The sequence below is a fragment of the Dromiciops gliroides genome, chromosome 3 (assembly GCF_019393635.1).
Source record: "Dromiciops gliroides isolate mDroGli1 chromosome 3, mDroGli1.pri, whole genome shotgun sequence".
NCBI lineage: Eukaryota > Metazoa > Chordata > Mammalia > Microbiotheria > Microbiotheriidae > Dromiciops > Dromiciops gliroides.
In genome coordinates this window covers 657,221,441-657,244,056 of record NC_057863.1, presented here as the reverse complement: position 1 = coordinate 657,244,056, position 22,616 = coordinate 657,221,441, and the positions used below count along the sequence as shown (strand labels likewise).

The 22,616-nt window shown below is 51.3% G+C and overlaps 1 protein-coding gene and 1 pseudogene across 3 annotated transcripts; one reads left to right on the top strand and one right to left on the bottom strand.

Moving 5' to 3' along the window:
* Positions 1-3,193: 3,193 nt before the first annotated feature.
* On the bottom strand, positions 3,194-12,555 carry SNRNP70 (small nuclear ribonucleoprotein U1 subunit 70). Of its 3 annotated transcripts, none has more exons than XM_043990925.1 (10): positions 12,419-12,555; positions 11,375-11,540; positions 8,923-8,985; positions 8,435-8,489; positions 8,178-8,242; positions 7,800-7,862; positions 7,603-7,684; positions 4,356-4,457; positions 4,103-4,190; positions 3,194-3,975 (listed from the first exon to the last, which is right to left on the bottom strand). In XM_043990925.1, the coding sequence occupies exons 2-10, from the start codon at positions 11,519-11,521 to the stop codon at positions 3,345-3,347; spliced, it is 1,296 nt and encodes a 431-aa protein (XP_043846860.1). In that variant the 5' UTR covers positions 11,522-11,540; positions 12,419-12,555; the 3' UTR covers positions 3,194-3,344. The 3 variants fall into 3 exon arrangements, with proteins under 3 accessions (XP_043846860.1, XP_043846862.1, XP_043846861.1); XM_043990927.1 differs by having other exon boundaries at positions 3,194-3,960; XM_043990926.1 differs by lacking the exon at positions 12,419-12,555 and adding an exon at positions 12,203-12,225.
* A 7,312-nt stretch (positions 12,556-19,867) lies between these two features.
* Positions 19,868-20,326, top strand: LOC122751945 (annotated as a pseudogene).
* Positions 20,327-22,616: the final 2,290 nt, after the last annotated feature.

Below are 22,616 nucleotides of genomic sequence, written 5' to 3'. Positions count from 1 at the left end.
GGTAGGCTCAGAAAGGCCTGGTTTGCTACTCCTTGGATCATCCTGCACAGGCTTCCAGGCCCCACCAGGAGGGATTCCCCTGGCCATAGGCAAGGATCTATGTCTGCACAGTGGGGTCTTGTGTCCACCCTCCCTCCCTCCCCTCCTCCTTCTCTGCCCCTTCCTGCCCCAACTTCACACGAGAGCCATTTCCTGGGTTTGGCCCATGCTCAGCTCTCTTCACCCACTCCCCTTCTGTATGGCTGACAGCCTTCCTGGGCTCAGACAAGGAAGAAGCCCTACCCCAGACATACAGCAGGGTCCACACAAGCCACCAACATCAGACCGTGACATCTCCTAGCAGCACCAGGGCCCTGCCACGTCTGACAGCAAGGACAGGCGACCCAGATCTCCATCAGTCCAGCTGAGACAACTCTGTGAATCCTCCCAAAGCTCAGAGGCAAGACCCCCCCCCCTCCCCCCAGCTCCCAAGGCTCCAGGAGCTGCGTCCTGTCACCGCCCCATGCAGGCCGTGCACCTGCCTGACCCAATACCTTGGAGGCTGTTTAGCTGAAAGCCTGCTCTTTTGTTCCCAGCTCCTAATAAACATTCTTTGGATTCAAAGGTGAGACTGAACATTACTTTGGGAAGTGCCTGGCAAATACAAAGCCCTTAAAGGCAAGCCAACATCAGAAAGCCTCAATCTGAATGAACGGAACAGGATGGCTCCTTCTCTTCCCGAGCCACCATAAGCAGTGAGACCCTGCCTTCTCCCAAGGGCAGACACCACCGAAGACCTGGCATCTTTGTCAGCATGAAGGCATGCTTACCGCTCTGCAGCTGGTAAAACCCTGGGAGGGGGCGGTAACATGCTGCCCGAGTCAAGATGCAGAGGAGATCTTGACAGGCGGAGATACTTAAAATCTTACACCAGACTTCAAAAAGATCCACTTCAGGGGCCCAAGGCGAGGCAGGCAGGACGGCACCATGAACATTTCTTTAAAATTCGAGTTTGCTAACGTCCAGACACACGTGGACAGCAAAGGTGCAGGAGCAGAGCCAGGCCCAGCAATAATCAAGGGGAGTGGGCAATGAAGGGAGACGACGGCCGTGCCATCTCGCAATATCTGAAGGGCTGTTTGAGGAGAGCAGATTCGTTATGCTTGGCTCCCTGTGACAAACCTAGAAGTGACAGGTGTGGATGGCCAAGCACGGTCAGCTAAACCAAGGAAAACCTTAACCAGAGTCTAGTGTGGACTACCTCTGCAGGCCGTGGGCCCTGCTCCCCCAGGCCCACCGGACGTAGAGAGATGGCCAAATGATTCCTAGTTTGGCCCCTTCCGATTCTGACCTTTTGCAAGAGGTGACGAGGCTCGGGTGGGGATGATGAGTGTACCATACTGGGGGAAGATGAAGGGTGCAATTAACTGCTCCCAGAGGTTTGCATAAAAAGAGACCTGAGGGGCAGCTAGGTGGCGCAGTGGATAGAGCACTGGCCCTGGAGTCAGGAGGACCCGAGTTCAAATCCAGCCTCAGACACTTGCCACTTACTAGCTGTGTGACCCTGGGCAAGTCACTTAACCCCCATTGCCTCACAAAAAACAAACAAAAAAAGGGACCTGAGAGTGTCTAGCCTAACCTATAACTGAGGAAGCACCCCCTGACATTCCACAAGCTGTTGTCCTGACAAGGGCAGCAAGGTCCCATCCAGTTCTCTACAACCAAGGGTCAAATCCAGACTCCTCACATTCAACAGCTCTTTGGGATGCCACATGTGCCCCACCCATGACACACTGACCTTCAATGTGCCCATTAGGAGTCCTCTCAGCTTAGTCAGACTTGACTTCAGAGTTGGAAGGGCCCTCAGTGACCAGGCGGGAGGCCGGCCTACCGCCCCCCCACTGCTCTTACATCTGCCCTCACGTTGAGGAGAATGGCTGACCCTCCTGCACGAAACCAAGAAAAGAGTTTCTCATCAGGCCACGTCCTCGAGTCCTCTTCCACACACACCACTTGGCTCTTTAGCTGGTTTTTCATGGTCCTTCAACCACGGAAGACCAGAACCCAACACCTCAGCCCCGATGCCCAGACCAAAGACGTCAGGGTCATCCCTGTCTCCCTCATTCCAGCCCCTTGACAAGTCTTAGAAATCTGTGGGATTCCTTGGCTATCACGAGACAGTCTACTCAGTGAGTACGCCAACACCGTCCAGGCCAGCACTGTTTGTTAACTGAGTAAGAACGAACACGAATGCTGTAAAATTACCAAGAATAAGCACGGCCCCAGAGACAGGAGACACTCCTGGAATGAGGGATGGAACATTACTTGTATCTTCATTTTTTCTTTAATGTATTGCGAGGTTTTGCTGATAGTTTACATTCTTTTGTTGCATGAGCTGGCTCTCTAGGGACTGGGATGTGTAGGGGATACAAGGAGAAATTTAGGCAATGTTAAAAACAAAACATATTGATAAAATTTTATTTAAAAAAATATTCAACAGCACAAGGCCACATACAGGTCCCAGAAGCCTCGCGCTGGAGACCGTCTCTGTTGACATTAGACTACTGGTGACTGTTTGGAGGTCTGCCATAGAAATCACATCTAAATCAATCTAATTCTACATCATATAGCCCTTGTCTCCCCTTCCTGTCACAAGGACACATCACAAGACAAGACACTCTATGTTTTCCTACCTAATACCCAGGCTACAACAATAGCATTCCCCTGACTTGCCAGTCTATTAAGAAAAAAACAAACACAAACAACTAAAGAAAAGCCAGTCTGGCACACATGGCTCTGGCCAAAGTTTTGTGGGCGCTATGCGACTGCTTCCTTTTCTAAATGTTCAGTAACAATCCCTTTAATCTAGGTCAAGATCGTTGTCTTTGCCAACTTCATCCCCCTCCCCCTCCCCTTTGTGGAAATACTCCTTTTCACATGAATCATTCTGAAGAAGCTAAGTCCCTACCGTCCCAGAGGGTGCAGCGTGGTCACAATCAGGAACCCCAGGACAAGTCAGAGGCAGAAGAGACCTTGGAGGGCAGCACCTTGCCTAATCCTTCCCATTTTACCAGCCCAGACAAGCTGAGGGACTTGGTGACTTGACCAAGATCCTACAAGAAGACTTCAAGCCAAGTCCTGAGTCAAAAGTCCAGGCTCGTGCCCAAGGCTCAGTGGGGGGAGAGAGCCCCTCCAAAATACCACCCAAGCAGCCTCCGCAGGAAATCCATTTTATTGAATAATCAGAAGGGTCTGGACAGAGGATGCCGTGGGGGGACAGGGGCAGAGACACATTCACGTGATTGGGAGAAAAAGGGGTGGTGGTCTTTTCATTTGGGGAGGGGGCAGCGTCGCTGCTCTCTTGCTCACTCTGGCGCCGGCTCCATCAGGTAGCCATTCTCAGGAGCCAGATAGCCGTCGCCAGCATCGGCCTCCATGTAGAGGTCCCGCCCATCAGCCCCGAGCCCTTCAAGCCCGTTGTCCTGACCACCGCTGCCACCTCCACCCCCTCCACCACGGGAGGCCTCGTCCCGCCTTTCACCCCGCTCGCCTCGCTTGTGTTCACGATCTCTATCCCGATCCCGCCGCCGCTCCCTCTCCCCCCGGTGGCTGCGGCGTCGGTCCCGGTCCCGGTCCCGGCCCTTCTCCTCGGGGGCATCCGGTCCATCGGGGCCAGCCTCCCCCAGAGGGCCATCATCAGTGGGTGCATCGCCTGCCTCTGGGGGCTCCGGACCCTCCCCACCCCGAGGTTCCTCCTTGCGCTCTCGCTCTCTCCGTGCTCGCTCTCGGCTCCGACTACTGCGGCGCTTCCGCTCACGGTCCTTGTCCTTACTTCTCTCTCGTGAGCGTCTCCGTTCCTCCTTCTCCCGGCTTCTGGAACGCCGTCGCCGGTCCCGGGACCTGGAACGCCGACGGTCCCGCTCCTTGTCACGCTCTCGGCTTCGCTCTCGGCGCTCCCGCTCACGTTCCCTGTCCCGGTCCCTTGGAGGACAAGGCCAAGAGAGAAAAAGCAGAAACAATCCTAAGAACCGTCGCTTTCCTTCCAGAGCCACACCCAAGAGGAGGTGGGAAGCTCGCAGGGAGAGCGATGGTTAAGGATGCTGGAGCCCTCAAATGCCCTCACCTCTCATCGTAACGCGAAGTGTCATCTCGGCCCGAGTGCCGGATGTTGACGTCAGCCCCCCCTCGTCTGGTGCCCCCAAGGCCGCCCCCTGAGGAGACAGACATACACACACATCAGCGTGGCTCAAAGAAGAAAATCACATCAGGTGATGGAGCCAACCCAGAGCCACCCACCAAGACCCAAGGGAGATGTAGTGGCAAGACCCTGGCCACCCCCACTGACAACCCCACAGCCCAGGAGCCCGCCTACTCACCAAGCCGGCGGGGCCGCCAGCCCTTCACTGTGCGACCTCTCTCCACATCAACCAGCACCCGCCTACCATCGATCTTCTTCCCATCTGCATGTTTATAAGCCGCTGTAACAGAGGAGGGGGCAGAGACGAGTCCCCGGGGGGGAGCCTCCTGTCAGTACTAGGCCTGAGACCCCCAAATCCCTCAAGTCCCCCCCAACCAAGGCGCACACACACACACCCGTGCACACACACACGCGCACACACACACACACACACACACACACACACACACACACACACACACACACACGCCTACCAGCGAGCCAGGCAACTTGACAGCCGGACATCTCCATCCACCCAGTCCCCAATCCCTGGGGTGGAAGGGCCTGCTCCATCGGATCCCCTTCATTCCACCCACCCCCAATTCCTCACCGAGGTAGGGGCAAGGATGCCCTTCCCCTGCCCATCTCCCCCCATCCCCACGACGGAGCAGCCCCCTCCCGGCCCTGTCAAGAAACACTGCTGCAAAGAAAAAAGGTTAAATGAGTGCTGGTCTCTTCAGGGCTGAGGGCCAGGGCCACAACCAGGCTGGCCCAAGACACAGAGACAGGTCCCTGACATGCAACCTGAAGCAGGCAGCAAGGGCGAGATGCCCAGCTCAGCACCGCCCCTCCTTTTCCCCCAGTTACAGGGATCAGTCTGTCAAGAGGGAACAGAGACTAGAGCCAACAGTGAGAAGAGGAGGGGAGGAAGTCCAGAGCGTGGCAAGGCAGCTGGGGCCAAAGAGGAGAGCTATGGGCTCTGGGGACCGAGATGGCCCTGGCCCGGGCGCCCCTCACATATGCCAAGTGGGAGGGGAAGACGTGCGATGGATGCGATTCCACCCTGCCTTACCTGGTGGCCCTCAAGCCTCAATAATCCCACCCCTCAGCATGGAACCAGACTTCTGGCCCCCAGACCTCACCACTCCCGAGTGGGCATCTGCTGCCTCAAGGGGCATGGGGAAAGGGCAGCTCCAAGGCGCCCCATTCTTGTCCCTCCCTGACCAGCCACCCTCCCCCCACTAGCTTCCCTACCCCTCCCCCACCCCCCCCCCCCCACCCCCAAAAAATAACAACAGAGGAAGAGAAAAGGTGCAATTTACCAATGCCGGCTTTGCGAGTGTCCGACCAAACCGAGCGGGATGGGGGGGGCTCGGTCCTCCTGAGGGGCCTGGCGAGGAGGAGGCTTCCCGGGGGGGGGACACAGGGCAGCTTACCTGGAGCCCCCATGCTTACCTGCACCCTTAGCGCGCGCATGGTCCCCCCTTGCCACCCCCCACCCACCAGGGCAGCTACGCTACAGGGATGGAGTGGGGGCAGAGAAGCAGTCCCAGCTAAAAGGATGTCAAGCACACCTCACCACCTGGAGACAGGGGGAGGCAGGGATGACCCTGAGGGCGACTTGCTAGAGGGAGAATTTCTGTGGGGAGCAGGGAAGAATTTTAGAAAGTCATCCAGAGCAAAAGGCCTGGAGAATGGGCTTCAAAAACTTGCCAAGCCCCATCTCTACCCCCAAAGTCACAGCAGAACCAGGCACCCTGTCCTCTACACAGGCATTTAGCACTCAGGCCCCCCCAAAACAGGGTGCTAGGAAGGAGGGAGGGGGAAAGAGACTGCAGGGCAGAGGATCTAGACAGTGGCTAACATGGCAAGAAAGGGACACTCGGCCCCTGGCCCCCGACTAGGGAGGTAGGAGGAACTCAGGACACCCTCTCCTCAAAAGCCCCAAGGACCCAAGTCTAGCTCAGCGCACAAGAACCCAGAAAAGCCCAGACCAGGGGAGACAGCGAAAAGAAAGTGTGATGTGTGTCTCTGCCATTTGCTCTGTCTCTCTCTCTGTCTCTCTCTCTCTTTCTCTCTCTCAAATTCCACAAGGGGGCAGGATTGGAATTGAAGGTCACAACACAACTAACCTGTTGGCCTCCCCCCAATTCCGTGCAGGGACAGAATGCTATGCACCCAAGGCCCTAGGCCAAGGATAGAGTGGGGCAACAAGGGAAGCTCAGCCTGGATCCCCAAAGAAGCTCCCTAGACCCATGATCGCTGTTCTTCCTGGGCAGGGAGGGGCAGCAGCCTGCCTCGCTCCCAGACATCCATTCCCACCACCCCTGAAAACAGCATCTAGAGACCCTGTGGGGGTGCGCATGTGCCCAGCCCCTATAGGGGAGATGCTTGGAAACACTGCCCTGGCTCACCCTGCCTCCTGACCTCCAGAGAGGCAGGGCAGGAGCCTGGAGAGAATGACAGAGGGAGGGGAAGGGTGAGAAGGCCCTTCCCCCAAGGCCCTTCCACGGGAAGCTTGCCTTTTCCTCGCCCCCCCCTCCTCCAGCCTCCTCTGCCCCTGCCCAGCAAATGGGCACCTGGAGGCCAGGGGGAGGGGGGAGTGGGGCCAGGAGTTCGGGGGGGCTGGGGAATGGGGTCAGAGGAGGGGCAGGGAGGGGGCCTTTCTGCTCCTAAGCTGCCTGGCTAAGCTAGGCTGGTGTGCTGTGGCGAGTGATCTTACCCATATGATACAAACCCTTATACCAACCATAAAATGAGATGTTGTAAGGGGAGCGTTAGCATCAGCTGCAAGCCAGCTGCGTGGTGGCTGCAGTGACAATAATAAGAACATACAATTAATACGCCGGCCCCTCCACACGCCACACCCCCCTCACCGCCACCCCCACCCGGCTCTCACTTTGCACAGGACAAATCTCCCTTTAGGGGCTTTTAAACCACGTCAGGCCGAAATCGAGGAGACACAGACAAAAACCACAGACACGGCCGCTGAGCATGGCCCCCACCCACCCAAGGCATCCCTGCTGGGGGTCAGGGGAGGGGGTGGGGATGAGGAAGAAGGGAGGGGAGGGGGGCTACCGAGGGCTCCCCGACAAGGCCACGGGGAGGTGAGACAGAGAAGGCAAGGTAGGCCAGGGATCCGAGCCCAGCCCCCTAAGCCCCTCTGGCCCCCCCAGCTGAGCCTCCTCCCCTCCCCTCTGTCCTTCACCCAGCCCCGCCCCGGAGCTACCTCCATCCCCCTGAGAGTCAACGTGTGGCACTTACCTCTCCCGGCCCCCCGGGCGCACACACACACACGTTGAGGGGAGTTTTGGTTTTTTAAAAATATATATAAAAAAAGATATATAAGAGACAGAGGAAAAATAAGGAATGAGTGTTGATGTGAGGAAGTGAGGGGGGTACGAAGGGCAGGGACGGGAGGGAAGTACGAAGGAGGAGACACTCACAGTGCATGTCCCGTTCGTGCTCATACTCGATGAAGGCGTAGCCCCGGGGCTTCCCAGACCGCTTGCTGTAGACCATGTGGATCTGCGCACGCAAGGGAACAAGTGTCAGTGCCCTTCTGGGAGGGACCTGGGAGCAGGCACTTGCTGTGACCATCAGACGCCCCAGCACATCCCCCCACCCCTCACAAGCCACTCACCCTCTTGATGGGTCCATACACCTCAAACTCTCTCCGGAGTTTTGATTCTGTTGTGTCATAGTTCTACGATAGACAGAAAGTTAGGCCACACCACCAAAGCATACCGGCTTCTTTCCCACATTGCCCTGGTCCGAAGAAGAGGAGCTAGCACTGACACAGGACTTTATGGTCTACAAAGTATTTCAAATATCTAGTGCTATGATGATCCCATTTTACAGATGAAGTAACTGGGGCAGACAAGGGATGAAGTGCTTTGCCCAGGGTCACAGGGCCGGAACTGTCGGTGACTGGACTGATCCCTCAGGTCCTCCTGGCTCCAGGCCGGCCTGTCATCCACTGCCCCGCCCACCATCCAACAAGTAGGAGGTCAGCACTCACCACTCGGGCCACAAAGAGAGTTTTGAAAGCATCACCCTGAGCATTAGGGTCATTGTGGGGGTCCCCTGTGAAGCAGGAAGAGAGAACATTAGAGGCCAGGCCAAGCGTGACACAGAACAGGGCAGGGTGCGCAGGGGCTGGGACAGATTCTTCCAGCACGTGCTTGGGGGGGTGGGGGTGGGGGTGGGGTCAAGCGTCAATGGCTAGAGCTGAGGAGATGCAGAATCCCGCCAAGGACGGAGTCCAGTGACACGTACACATTTTCAGCTCTGTCTCCACTTCTTGCTGTCGCCGCTCTATCTTTTCCCGCCTCTGTGGGAAGGGGCAGAGAGACAGGTATGGAGGAGAGCCTGGCCTTCTCCCTGCCTCCAAGCCCGCTCCTCTTCATCCTGAATCTCTCTCCTGGCCTCTCCTCTTGAGCCGGTTGGTCCCTGAAGCTCTCCTCCTCTGCCCTCAAGACCTCCATTGTCTGGTCTGAGCCTCCCTTCTCCAGCTGAGGTGGACACCTTGCTGGCTCCTGAACAGGGACCTCCTTCCTCTACCACCCATCCTCTCAGGCCTCATTCAGCTCCTCTCCAAGACTGACCCAGAAAGCCTTTCCTGTCCCCAGCTGGGTGTGACCTCTGCCTCCCTCACAGACCCCAACCCTTCCTTCTGAGGGCCCCAGAACTCCATGAGGAAGAGCCTGCATTTCCTTGCTTCCTCTCCCCTTTCTGCCACCCACCAGGCCCAAACTGTCACATACCTTTCTTTCCATCCGCTCCTCCCTCGTCTCTGCTCGAGTTGGAGGAGGGGCATCCCGGGGGTCCTGAGGACCAAAAAAGAGGGGTTAAGAGGTAGCAGGGCTAAACTCAGACACCAAAAGATTTCCTAAGGAAGTTCCTTTTTTACCATCCCCACCCCAAACACCTTCCCAGAGCATAAGGGGTAGCATTACACCCCTGGTCTGACCACCTGTCTGCCTTGACCAAATCCCTTTCCCTCTTCCATCCTGTTTGCTTAGCTGGAAAGCAAGCTCACCAGACTAGTGTTACAAGGTTCCTGCCAACTATGATGTTCTACTGCCAACTGGTCTACTTTCAATCATGGAGAATAATCATGGTGGAGAGGAGGCTAGACCTGGAGTCAAGAAGACTTAAATTCAAGTCAGCCATCAGACCCCAGCTGTATGACCTAGGCAAGTCACTTAACATCTTCCAGCTTGGTTTCTTCATCTGTCAAACAGGAACAATAGAACCACCTACTACCCCGGCTTGTTGTGAGATCAAATGAGACAAGTTTTGTAAAGCACCATGAAACCATCAAGTGCCTAAGAAATCCTTGTGATGATTAATTAGGAAGAGATCTCAATGTAGGGTGCCCATGACAACAGCCCCCTGCCCCAAGTAATCATACAACCTCTGCATGAGGCGGGATCCACTTCCCTCCCTTTGGGAAAAATTCCTCACCCTCCAGAGGCCCTACTTTCTTTTTTTTTGGCCGGGGGAGGGGGGGGAAAGAAGGCACAGGGCAATGAGGGTTAAGTGACTTGGCCGGGGGTCACACAGCTAGTGACAAGTGTCTGAGGCTGGATTTCAATTCAGGTCCTCCAGAATCCAGGGCCAGTGTTCTATCCACTGCACCACCTAGGTGCCCCCACTCTTTCATTTTGACCCAGTGCCCTGTGTTCTGCCCTCTGAGCACCCTCAACAGGTTCCCTTCTGCCAAGAGAGTCCTTCACATGCCTGAAGAAATCCACCATGTCCCTGAATCTTCACTTCTCAAATCAAGGAGGAACATGCTCCCTAGGCACAAACAGGATTCCAGACAGACCTGACCAGGGCAGAGGCCAAGGTGCCCTGAATCACTGCCCTCCTACCTGCAGCCTTGGACTGTGCTGCCAAGCCACAGTAGTGCTGGGGGGAAGGGGGGGGGGGAACCTCAGGCCTCCCTAATACCTCCCTACTGGTGTTTTCCACAAGTATTAGCTGGTCACACCTGCCTTGCATTTTGTGTGTCTGAAAGCCAATTCAAGGCCTAATGCTTGTCCCTATGACAATTTATCTTATTTTGGTCAGCCCCATATCCTAGCACGTCAAGATTTTGTTGTTTCCTGATTCTGTCACTCAATATATTCGTTACCTCCTAGCTCTGTGCCACCTGAAAATACGGTCAACCACACACCAAGAATTTATCCAAGTGACTCACTGGTAAAGACCCTGGAGCACTTAACAAAAGACCCCCACTTGAGACCTCCTTCCTAGATCAAACTTTTGGGGCTAGTATTGAGCAACTGCTAAACACATAAAAGTACATTCATTTCAAGACTACTTCTTGGCATCTTTTCCAAGAGAATAACAGAACAGACTCTCATTAAATGCTTTCCTGAAGTCTAAGTGAACTGTACGTATAGCACCCTCTAAACCACCACACTAATAATTCTCTAACAAAGAAAAAATGGATTTGGTGATCCATCTGTCCTTCATAAAAGCAAACTAACCCTAGATGTTTGCTAACCATCTCTTTGATCACACTTTAGAGTAGAAAACAGAAGTCAGCCCCCTTGATACTCAGCTGTCGGATGCCATCCTCTGCTCTTTGATAGTCCTACAAAACTCTCTGGCATGAACTTGAGGCATTCCCTCAGATCTTTCAAATATCACTGGGGGAGGGGGGGGCGGGGCAATCACACAAGATCCCCCTTACACCCAGAGAAGTTAGACAAGAAGCCTGCCAAAGATCAGACAAAGATCAGAGCTGGAATGAGCCAGCTGAACCAAATTCTTTTAAGAGTAATGAAGGGGGGGGGGGCTAGGTGGCACAGTGGATAAAGCACTGGCCCTAGATTCAGGAGGACCTGAGTTCAAATCCAACCTCAAACACTTGACACTTACTAGCTGTGTGACCCTGGGCAAGTCACTTAACCCTCATTGCCCCATAAAAAAACAAAACAAAATTTTAAAAAGAGTAACAGGACAATCTGACTTTTCTGATGCTGGGTGTCAACTCTCTAACAGCTATTTGGATTTCTTTTTTCCTCAAGTACAGGACTCATTCCCAAAGGGGATAAAAATCCACAAGAAAGCTCAGCATCTAAAAGCCTTCATTACACCTTTCAGCTCCTTGTTCTCACTGGGGTCTTGGCTGCTGAGTTCTAACACTGCCCAAGGCCTGGGACCCTTGGGTAGGGGAGGGGGAAAAGCACAGCTGATACTCACCTCAAACTCCCGGATGTAGGGGGCGATGCCACAGTAGGGCTGATTGTGGTGTTTCTCATGGGGCAGCTTCTCCAGGGGAGGTAAGTAGGGTATTGGGTCTCGGGGAGCAAAGAGGGCCAGGAGATTGGGGGGCAAGAACTGAGTCATGATGCCGGGAGTACAGGGTCTGCAGGACAGAGAAGAAGGCTGTCACAAGTCTGAGGGACCTTCCCTGGTGGCCAAAGCAGTAGGAGTGGGAAGGTCCCCATGGGATGAGGGGGTCTCAAAGGTATGCAGGGAGGCTCGGACAATTAGGGAACATGGGACCCTCAACATGCCCCCAAGACCCTGGCTGGGAGGACCCTTCCACCTCACAATACAGGGGTTTGTTTGTTGTTGTTTTGGGGGGGAATGTGGGTAACAACTGCAATCAAGGCAAAAGTAGGAGTTGGAGCTGCCAAAGATGGAGGGGGCATCCCCTCTCTCGTATCCAGCTCTTGCAAGAGTTTCTGGGAAATAGGGGGGTGGTCCGCGGGATGCGGCAGGGAATTATGGATAACAGAGGGATCCCGGCAAGCGCAAAGAAGCATGGGTAAACGAGGGAATGTCTCCAATGAGCGCAGGGAATTGTACTGGGGGAGGGGGTTGGCGGACGCAAAGATTTCTGGGTGATGGGGGGTCTTGGCAAGGAAAGGGAATTGAGGGTATGGGGGGGGGAAGTGTCCCGATGGACGCAAAGTACTGTGGGTAAAGGAGGAGGGTCCTGGAAGGTGCAGGGAGTTAGGAGTAATGGGGGAGGGTCCCTGACGGTCGTAAGGTATGGTGGGTAAAGGGGGGGGGGACTTGTACCGGTTGGCGCAAGGAGATGTGGGTAGCTAGCGGGGTCCCGGCAGACGCAGGGAGTTATGGGTAAAGAGGGGGTACCTCCGGGCACAGAATGGTGGCCGGGGGGGGGGTCCCCGGAGGGCGAAGGGAGTTATGGGTAAAAGGGGGGGTTACCGGCAGGCGCAGGGGGTTGTGGGTAGCTAGGGTCCTGGCCGGGCCTGGCGGGCCCGCAGCACTCACCGGCCGCGCGGTGGCGGCGGCGGCCCCCTCGGCCGGGCGGGGCTCCTGGGGCGAGCGGCGGCAGCAGGAGCGGCGGCGGCGACTCTTCGTCGTCCTCCTGGATCTCAGGGGCCTCGTGGAAGGCGGGGGCCGGGGACGGCGGCGGGGCCGGCAGCGCTGGTGGCTCCGGGGTGCTCGCTCCGTCACTCAGTCACTTTGTCCGTCCGGTCTCGGCTCACACAGACACCCGCGCGGCCAGGCGGCGAGAGACGCACCGACCGAGGGAGGCGGGTCTCGCGAGAGCTCGGTGCGAGCGCGGGCCGGCGGGAGGTGGGGCCACGCCGATATCCCTGCGCGCCCGCAAGGCACTGCGCACGCGCAGAACCGAGCGAAGAAGAGGTCGGTGCGGGATCGCCTAGTGCGCATGCGCAAATCGTCCTCGGCGCACTCTTTTTCTTCCCGGTCCCGGCCAACGTTGTCAGGGCGCATGCGCTTGTTGCTTTCTCCTTCCCTCTTCTTTGGTACTCGAGCAACCGCCGCCTTCCGCGAGCTAACGCGTCACACCTTTCCTCCCATCCACAAGTGTCCTTCCACCAAGAAAAAGTCCGCCATGTGACATGCTCCTCCATTACAGTTCAGCCCCGCTTTACAGAAAGAAGGTGGAGTCACGTGATCGGAGGGCGGGGCCGAGATCCATCCGGGAATGATAAAAGATTCCGTGCAGCCCGTGGCAACATAAGAGCGCCCTCCTTTGGAGCTTTAGGGAGCTCGGTTCCCCCACAGCCATCATAGCTCTGAGTCCCCAGTCTGGACCATTCCTAAAGGTCTGGACTTCTAGAGACTGGGCTGCTCTCTACTTGGCCTCCCCTTCATTTCTAGCTCCAGGGAGCCCCTGGCCCCACCAGGTCCGAGTCAGGGAACTTTTCGGGATAGTGTATATCCTGGGGGAAAACGCACCAGAGCAGAGGATGACCTTGTTCTTGGGTCTTCCCTAAGCCTATGTCCTCTGATGACCCAAGTACCTCAGCAAAGCTGATCTTAACTCAGAAAACCAAGGTCAAAGATGGCTTCTTCCCTTTATCCAAGTTCTTAAGATCATGATGACCCCATCCTTGACATATTGGCTTTGATTCCAGAAGATATACAGGTTCTATCCATGCCCAATGGATTGTTTGGTTCAATCAAATGTGTTCTCAAGGCGACAAAGGCAAACAGGATCTTTTTTTTAACTTTCACAAAGAGATGTTTATTTTAAAGTTAAAACTAGTTTCTCTGATGAGTCATCATCTCTTATTTGAGGGGAGGGGGCAGGGCAATAAGGGTCAAGTGACTTGCCCGGAGTCACACAGTGTCAGGTGTCTGAGATTGGATTCGAACTCAGGTCCTCCTGAATCCAGGGCCGGTGCTTTATCCACTGCACCACCTAGCTGCCCTGAGTCATCATCTCTTAAACTCACTTCGTGTTGCCTTGTATTAACTTATGTGCCTACAGGCTTTACCCCCACAAGAAGCAATGAATCAATACACTTTTATTAACCTCTTACTGTGTACCAGGTACTGTAGGACTCCTTGGGTAAAAAGATCATTTCATTAAAAAAAATAATAAAGTTAAAGCAAGAATTAATGTACAAACTCTTCCCCAAAAAACCGCCTCAGGGACACACTCTGCCCAATCCCACCTTGGTCTCTGGGGAGAGTGGGCTCACTGTTGGCACATTTCTGACATAACATAGATCTGACCCAATTCATGTTCAGATATGGTATGACTTGCTCTCCCTTCACCTAAAAGGAAAGAACAAACACTGAGGCAGGCCTGTAATCACAAGACCATACAGAAAACCTATTATAGGGAAGGCTGGAGGCTTCTTCCCTTACAGTAACAAATGGGGTAGTTGCAACCCCCACCCGTACACATTTATTAAGCTATTACAATTTGTAAGCCCCTTTTGTGTTAAGTATTGGGAATACAAAGACATCATTATCATCATTAGCATTTACATAACACTTTTCTTTCTTTTTTTCTGGGCAATGAGAGTTAAGTGACTTGCCCAGGGTCACACAGCTAGTGTCAAGTGTCCGAGGCTGGATTTGAACTCAGGTACTCCTGAATCCAGGGCTGGTACTTTATCCACTGCGCCACCTAGCTGCCCCCTACATAACATTGCAAAGCACTTTACATGAGTTAATTCACTTGATCACAACAATCCTGTGAGATAGGTGCTATTGTCCCAATTTTACAGATGAGGAAACAGAGGCACAGGGAAATTAAATGTCCAGGTTCACTTAATCATTCAGTCAATAAATATTTATCAAGGGTTTGCTATGTGCCAGTTCTTGTTGTTCAGCCATTTTTTCAATTATGTCCAATTCTTACTTGATCAAAGAGTGGAGGGTAGGGTGATATAAGGTGCAAGAGACTGGAAAATGAGGGGGTTGCTTCTAAAAGGCTTTAAACACTAACCAGAAGGGGCAGCTCGGTGGTGCAGTGAATAGAGCACCAGCCCTGGAAGCAGGAGGACCTGAGTTCAAATCCAGCCTCAGACACTTGATACTTACTAGCTGTGTGGCCTTGGGCAAGTCACTTAACCCCAATTGCCTCAGCAAAAAACAAAACAAAAAAAAAAAAAAAACACTAACCAGAAGATCTAATATTTGATCCTCAGAGGTAATAACAAACTGCTGGAGTTTATGTAGTAGGCAGGTGATGTGGTCAGACCTCTGCTTTTTTAGGACTGGAGTAGGGAGAGACTTGAAGCAGAAAGACTAACCAACAGGCTGTTTCAAGAGTCCAGGTATAAAGTATGAATAGCGGCTCTTTTAGTGGTGCAAAGAATTGGACATTGAGGGCATGTCTGTCAATTGGGGAATGGCTGAACAAGTTGTATATGAATGTGATGGAGTATCATTGTGCTATAAGAAACGATGAGCAGGGTGATCTCAGAAAAATCTGGAAAGACATACATGAACTGATGCAAAGTGAAATGAGTAGAACCAGGAGAACATTGTACACAGTTAATAGCAATATTGTATGATGATCAACTGTGAATGCCTTAGCTATTCTCAGAAACAAAACGATCCAAGAAAATTCTGGACTTATGATGACAAATGCTATCCACCTCCAAAGAAAGAGCTGATGGAGTCTGAATGTAGATCAAACATTTTCTTTACTTTCTTTTTCTTGTTTGGGGTTTTTTGGTTCTTTGGTTCTTCCACAACATGACTAACATTGAAATATGTTTTGCATAACTACACATGTATAAACCTATATAAAATTGCTTGCCTTCTCAATGAGGGGAGGTTAAAGAAAGAATTAAATGTTAAAAAAAAAAATTCTAGAGGGCAGCTAGGTGGCGCAGTGGACAGAGCACGGGCCTTGGATTCAGGAGGACCTGAGTTCAAATCTGGACTCAGACACTTAACACTTACTAGCTGTGCAACCCTGGGCAAGTCACTTAACCCCAATTGCCTCACTAAAAAAAAAAAAAAAATTTCTAGGGGCAGCTAGGTGGCGCAGTGGACAAAGCACCTGCCCTGGATTCAAGAGGACCTGAGTTCAAATCCAACCTCAGACACTTGACACTTACTGGCTGTGTGATCCTGGGCAAGTCACTTAATCCTCATTACCTCACCAAAAAAAAAAAAAAAAAGGAAAAATTCTATATGTAATGGGGGGAATAAAATGTTAAATTTTTTAAAGAGTCTAGGTATGATGGGGTGAGGGCCTACAACACAGTGGTGGCAGTGTTTGTTAAATGGGAAGGCAGTGTACTTTACAAGAGAAATTATGAAGGTAAAATTGGCAGGACATGGCAACACACTGGCTATGGGGGGGGGGGAAATAGTGAGAATAAGGAAAGGAGGATGACACTGAGATTAAAAGCCTGAGTGACTGGGAGAATGGTGGTACCTGAACAGTTACAGAGAACTTAGAAAGAGGGAAAGGTTGAGGGCATGGAAAATAATGAATTCCGTTTTGGACATTTTGAGTTTTAAGTGTTTCTAGGGGGGCAGCTAGGTGGCGCAGTGGATAAAGCACCTGCCCTGGATTCAGGAGTACCCTAGTTCAAATCCGGCCTCAGACACTTGACATTTACTAGCCGTGTGACCCTGGGCAAGTCACTTAACCCGCATTGCCCCGCAAAAAAAAAAAAAAAATGTTTCTAGGACTTCCAGTTTGAGCTGTCCAATTAGCAGTGGGACCTGGGAGAGCTGGAATTCAGTAGAGGAGTTAGGACTAAATAAGTGTGAGGTTTAAAATTGGATATTAGATCATAAATCTCCCCTACTTAACCTTTCCCTTAATTTATCTCCCAGACTAGTAAATGGAAGAAGCTTTTGGTTTTCTAGATAGACCTTTTATTGTTATGGTAGTCACAAGGTGATGTTGATTAGAAGGATAGGAAAGTAGAAACACAATACAAATCCGTCTTAAGTCTAAGCTTAGTCTATATTCCTTATAAAAACTCACCTAAACCGAAGGCCACCTTTGGAGAGAGAGAGACTGTCTGTGCAGCGCAGTCAGGAGACCAGCAGAGCAGGAAAAAAAAGCCCCACTTCCGTTCTCTCCTTGCCTTTTCAGCTCGCACCCGGAAGTCGAGTGCATAGAAGGCAGTCTGACATGCGCAGCAGGCGCACTGACGTGCGTAGCTCATGCCATTGGTCTCCTCCCCGAAAGGGTGGTCCTTAAGAAAAACTGGCGTCTTTCAGTTATCCTAACCGACTGTTAAAAAACTTTCATATTTTTTTTTACCACAATAAGTCAATTTGAGAATCATCAGCATAAATATGATGATTAAATCCATGAGATCTGATGAAATCTCCTAGGAGACTTCCCTCTTTCTAACTTCTCTGCATTAGTCATGTCGTGAAAGAAAAATCAGAACACAAGGGAAAACCTCAAAAAAGAAGGAAAAAACAGCTCAGCAAACTGAGCGTGGAAGCTTTTTATAAGTCGGGAGCAGAGGCGGTCCTTACACACTGCTTCAAGCTGATTGGCTAGCGTCATCCAAATCCATTGGTTCACTGGACTTGAAGGTGGTCTCGAGTTAAGTTCAAAAAGTCTTTAGCTTCTGAGAACAATACCTTCTTAAGGGCTAGCCAGGTGTGCTTACAATCTAGTTAATTTGAAGTAGGCTAATGAGCAGTCAATCACTCTCACTTAATTCAATCAGTTTAGATTAATCTCCAGGTAGGCCTTTGAGTATCTGCTAAATCCCATTATTTTATCACAGGTGTATGTACAATGTTCTCCTGGTTCTGCTCCCATCACTCAGCATCAGTCCACTTAAGTCTTTCCAGGTTTTTCTGAAATCTACCTGCTCATCATTTCTTATTTGCTTTTTGTTGTTTTTGTTTTTTGCAGGGCAATGAGGGTTAAGTGACTTGCCCAGGGTCACACAGCTAGTAAGTATGTCAAGTGTCTGAGGCCGGATTTGAACTCAGGTCCTCCTGAATCCAGGGCCAGAGCTTTATCCACTGTGCCACCTAGCTGCCCCCTGCTCATCATTTCTTACAGCACAATAGTATTTCATTACATTCATATGCCACAACTTGTTCAGCCATTCCCCAATTAATGGGCATTCCCTCGATTTCCAATTCTTTGCCACAGTAAAAGAAATTTAGAAGGAGCCATCAGGTAGAAAAACCTGCTTAGAGTAGTGTCAGAAGGCTGATTGACAGTGTCAAAGACTGCAGAGAAATCAAGATGGATGAGGTTTGAGAAAAGGTCATTCCTTTGGATGAATTTGGCAACCAAACTGTTGAGGAGAGTTTCTGCTTTGAATTTCTGTTCAAAGACTTTCAAGGAGGTCCCATGATGTCCTGAGGTTGCCCATTCTATTTCTGCATGGCTCAAACTATTGGGATGGTTTTCCTGATATTAAATCTAAATTTGCTTCTTTAGAGCTTCTTCCCATTGTTCCTAGTTCTGCTTTCAAGGACCAAAGAGGATAAATCCAGTCCTTGTTTGACACAAGAGCCCATGTTTGAAGAGTAATTCAACATGACATGACATAAGATATACCAGCTGAATCTTCTCTAGGTTCAACATCCTGAATTACTTTGACCAGTGTTTAGACTTGACTCAATATATATCGACAGAAATCCTTTTGCCATCCTGGTTACTCTCCTCTGTGCCCAATCTGGATTTTTAATGTCCTTGTTAAACCACAGTACCCAAAACTAAACCCAATATTCCAGATGAGGTCTGACAAAAGCAAAAGACAGTGGGACTGTCACCTTCCTATTCCTGAAATGGCCAGCTCTTTTAAGGAAGCCCAAGACTACAAGGAGCTTTGGTCACTGCTGTATCACTCAGCTGACTCACATCATGCTTGCAATCCACTAAACCCACCCCCCCAATCTTTTTTCAGGACAAATGCTGTCTAAACCTGTTAGCCCCATATCATATTCATGAAGAGAGACACATAGGAGTAAGCCCACACAGGGACACACAGAAAGACCCAGAGAATGACATACTCAGCAAATGTTTAGACATACTAACCCAGAAAGACAAGCAGAAAGAGCTAGGGAGGGATGCAGGACCTGGGTCAGGGCCAGAGAGAATCATACCACAAAAGCCCACCAAGGAACATACAGCCAGACCCAGAGAGGGTTACCCAGAAGCTGAAGGATCTAGAGAAGGAAACGAGGTAGACAGAGAGGAAGACAAAGACTGACCCAAAGAGAGATACAGATACAGCCTCAGGGAAAAACAAAAACAAAACACAGACTCAGAGAGACACAAATATAGCTCCAAAGAAGGACACAAGGACAGATACAAAGAAGGACTGGCAGGCTGATCTAGAGAAAGACACAGGGACAGTGGAGGGACACAAGAATAGACATAGTGAAGGATAGGCAGATAGACACAGGGACAAGGAAGGATGGATGGAAAGGAAGAAGGGAGGGAGAAAGGAAAGGAAGAGAGGGAAGAAGGAAGGAAGAGAGGGAGGGAGGGAGGAAGGAAGAGAGGGAGGGAGGGAGGAAGGAAGGGAGGGAGGAAGGAAGGAAGGGAGAGAGGGAGGAAGGAAGGGAGGGAGGAAGGAAGGAAGGGAGAGAGGGAGGAAGGAAATAAGCATTAAGGATCTATTGTGTGCCAGGCACCAGGCTAAACACTTACTGTAGTTTCTTTTTTGATCCTGACAACACCCCAGGGGGTGTTATCATTATCTCCATTTTATAGTTGGAAAAAAACAAAGAAAGACAGATTAAATTACTTGCCCGGCTAGGAAATGTCTGAGGCCAGATTTGAACTCAGATGTTCCTGACTCTAGACCTAATACTCAAAGCACTAGATGCCTCTGATAAGGGTGGAAAGTCTCAGAGGGAGGCACAGGCAAACCAAGAGGAGAGACAAGACTAAGCAGAGACAAAGAAACAGATCCAGAAAAGGGCAGACAGACAGAGAACAACAGACATCTGTCTGAAAAAATGGCTTCCAGAGAAGGCTCTCACCCCATCGTTGCAGCCATGTCTCTTGTGATCCCTGAGAAGTTCCAGCACATCTTGAGAGTGCTCAACACCAACATTGATAGACGGCAGAAAATAGCTTTTGCCATCACAGCCATCAAGGGTGTGGGTTGAAGATATGCCTATGTAGTACTGAGAAAAGCAGACATTGACCTCACTAAGAGGGCTGGTGAGCTCACTGACAATGAGGTGGATCGTGTGATCTCCATCATGCAGAATCCTCGACAATACAAGATTCCAGACTGGTTCCTTAACAGGCAGAAGGGTGGAAAGGATGGAAAATATAGCCAGGTTCTGGCCAACAGTCTGGACAATAAGCTTTGTGAGGATCTGGAGCGACTGAAGAAGATTTGGGCACATCGTGGGCTTTGGCACTTCTGGGTTCGCCGGGTCCGCTACCAGCACACCAAGACTACAGGCTGCAGGGGTCGCACTGTAGGTGTGTCCAAGAAGAAGTAAACATCTTCACTGGCCACCTTGTCTATTATTAATAAATAGTTTCTAAGGGGCAGCTAGGTGGCTTAGTGGATAGAGCACTGGCCCTGGAGTCAGGAGGACCTGAATTCAAATCTGGCCTCAGACACTTAACACTAGCTGTGTGACCTTAGGCAAGTCACTTAACCCCAATTGCCTCACCAAAATAAATAAATAAATCGTTTCTATCAAAAAAAGAAAAAGAAAAAATGACAAGCATATAGGCCCAAAGATATGTGCAAAGATACACCCAAACAAGGACTGATGGGGATAGACTTGGAGAGGTACCCAAAGACAAAGAAATAACCTGGAAGGTTGTACCCAGTAAAACTAAAAGAGAAAGTCAGAGAGACCCAGGAAGGAACACACAGACAGACCCAGAGAATGGCAGGGATAAGGACCCAGAAAGAAATAGACTCTGCATGTGAAAGACAGACTCAGAGAAGGAGGCAGTTAGACTTCAAGCATGACAAACAGACTAGAGAATGACAAATTAATTTAGAGGGATCCACAAGGAGATCTAGAGAATGACAGAAAAAAAGTGCCCCAGAGAGCATTTGCAAATGACATATACAAACCCAGAGTGAGACAGAGATAGATTCAAAGAGAGACAAACAGACCCAAATAAAGGTTGGTGTTTGTCCTTCATTCTCCAAGAGGACCATGACATCAGGGTAATACTTGCTGGACTTAAGTGCTGGGCAAAGTCACCAGCCTCACTCTCTCCTCCAGAGTCATCAGGGTCCAGTGGCAAGATAGATATATGTCAGATATATGACTGGAGATGGCAATTGGGATTAAGTGACTTGCCCAGGGTCACACAGTACATGTCTGAGGTGAGATTTGAACTCAAATCCTCTTGACTCCAGGACCAGCATTCTATCCACCTAGCTGCCCCAAATAAGGGAGGGAGGGTGGAGGAAGGGGAAGAGGACCGGGAGGGGAAGGGGGATGGGGAGGGAGGGGAGGAGAAGGAAGAGGAGGTGGAGGAGGGGAGGAGGAGAAGGAAGAAGAAGCTGCTGGTTGAGATTACATAGATTATGCACTATGGATTGCAGATTCAGACAGCACCATGGTGTGATTTCCTCTTGTAGTCAGTGTGTAGAAGTGAAGGTGAATGCAGAGGCAGTCCACAACTGGGGCTTGTCAAGGGATGAGCCCTTAATGATCAAGAGCCAAGACATTAAAAAATAGACATGAAGATATGAACTGGTCAACTGTAGGGTCCAGATATTGAAGGAAGAAAAGTGAGGCCAGGGAAGGCGTGGTGGAGGCACAGAGAGGCTCAGGGTGTGTGTTGAGGTTTCCAGAGATGAGAAGTGTCCAGCAGCAACAGTGAAATGAATGGCTCAGGATGCAGTGCCTTCCCCATGGCAGTCAACTAGCATTTATTAAGTTACTACGTGCCAAGTATTATGCTAATTGCCGGGCTCCAAAGAAAAGCAAGTCCCCCATCTGGAGCTGCCAGCAGTCTAATAGTGGACTTGCCCACAGCTATGTACAAACAAGATATATACGGGATGATTGGGAGTAGTTTCATAAAGAGGGCACTGCGATTAAAGAGATGCCGAAGGTGGAATTTTAGCTGAGCCTTGAAGGATGTCAGGGAAGCCAAGAAGCAGAAATGAGGAGGGATTGTGCTTCAGGCCTGGGGGCAGACACAGAAAATGCCCAGAGTGGGTATGGGGCTAGGGGGAGAGAAAGGGGCAGGGGCCAATGAGGAAGAAGACTCCAAGCAGTGTGAGAGGAAGAGGTCTAAATTGAAGGGCAGGTCAGTAAGGGCGGGTTGGCCGGGGAGGGATAAGGTGGGTGGGGAGGGGCTTTCAGGGAGGGCGGCAAGAGCCCCTGAGATCCGTCCAGCTGGATGCTTGGAATACCACGTTTGACATAGGTCCCAGAATATGAGGGACCTAGGGAGATCACAGACAAAACCGTACACTGACCATACACTGGTCCACAGGACAGCCTTAGGGGAAGACCCAGAAAAAAGAGACTCAGGGTGCCAGACAAAATCAGGGAGAAACAGACGTTTCACGAAGAGTAACTCTAGGAGTAACAGACTGAGAAAGCAAGCCAGTGGCAGAGACCTCGGGATGCGGGCTCTCTCAAAAAGGAACAGAGAGGCGGGGAAAGACAGAAAGACCCAAGAGATGCACCATCGGAAGGGGCCAGAGAGGGATGGAAAGAGCTGGAGAAAACGAGTTGCAGATTCGCTCGGAGATAGACGGACCCAGAGACTAGTCGAGCTGCGGAGGACAAACAGACCCGGAGAGCG

Excerpts from the sequence above, each read along its gene's own strand:
- SNRNP70 (XM_043990925.1), bottom strand. The coding sequence starts at position 11,521 with ATGACTCAGTTCTTGCCCCCCAATCTCCTGGCCCTCTTTGCTCCCCGA. Across the intron at positions 8,243-8,434 it reads GGAGACAGAGCTGAAAATGT|GGGACCCCCACAATGACCCT; the intron begins GTACGTGTCACT and ends CCTGCTTCACAG. Across the intron at positions 7,863-8,177 it reads CTCTCTTTGTGGCCCGAGTG|AACTATGACACAACAGAATC; the intron begins GTGAGTGCTGAC and ends TGTCTATCGTAG.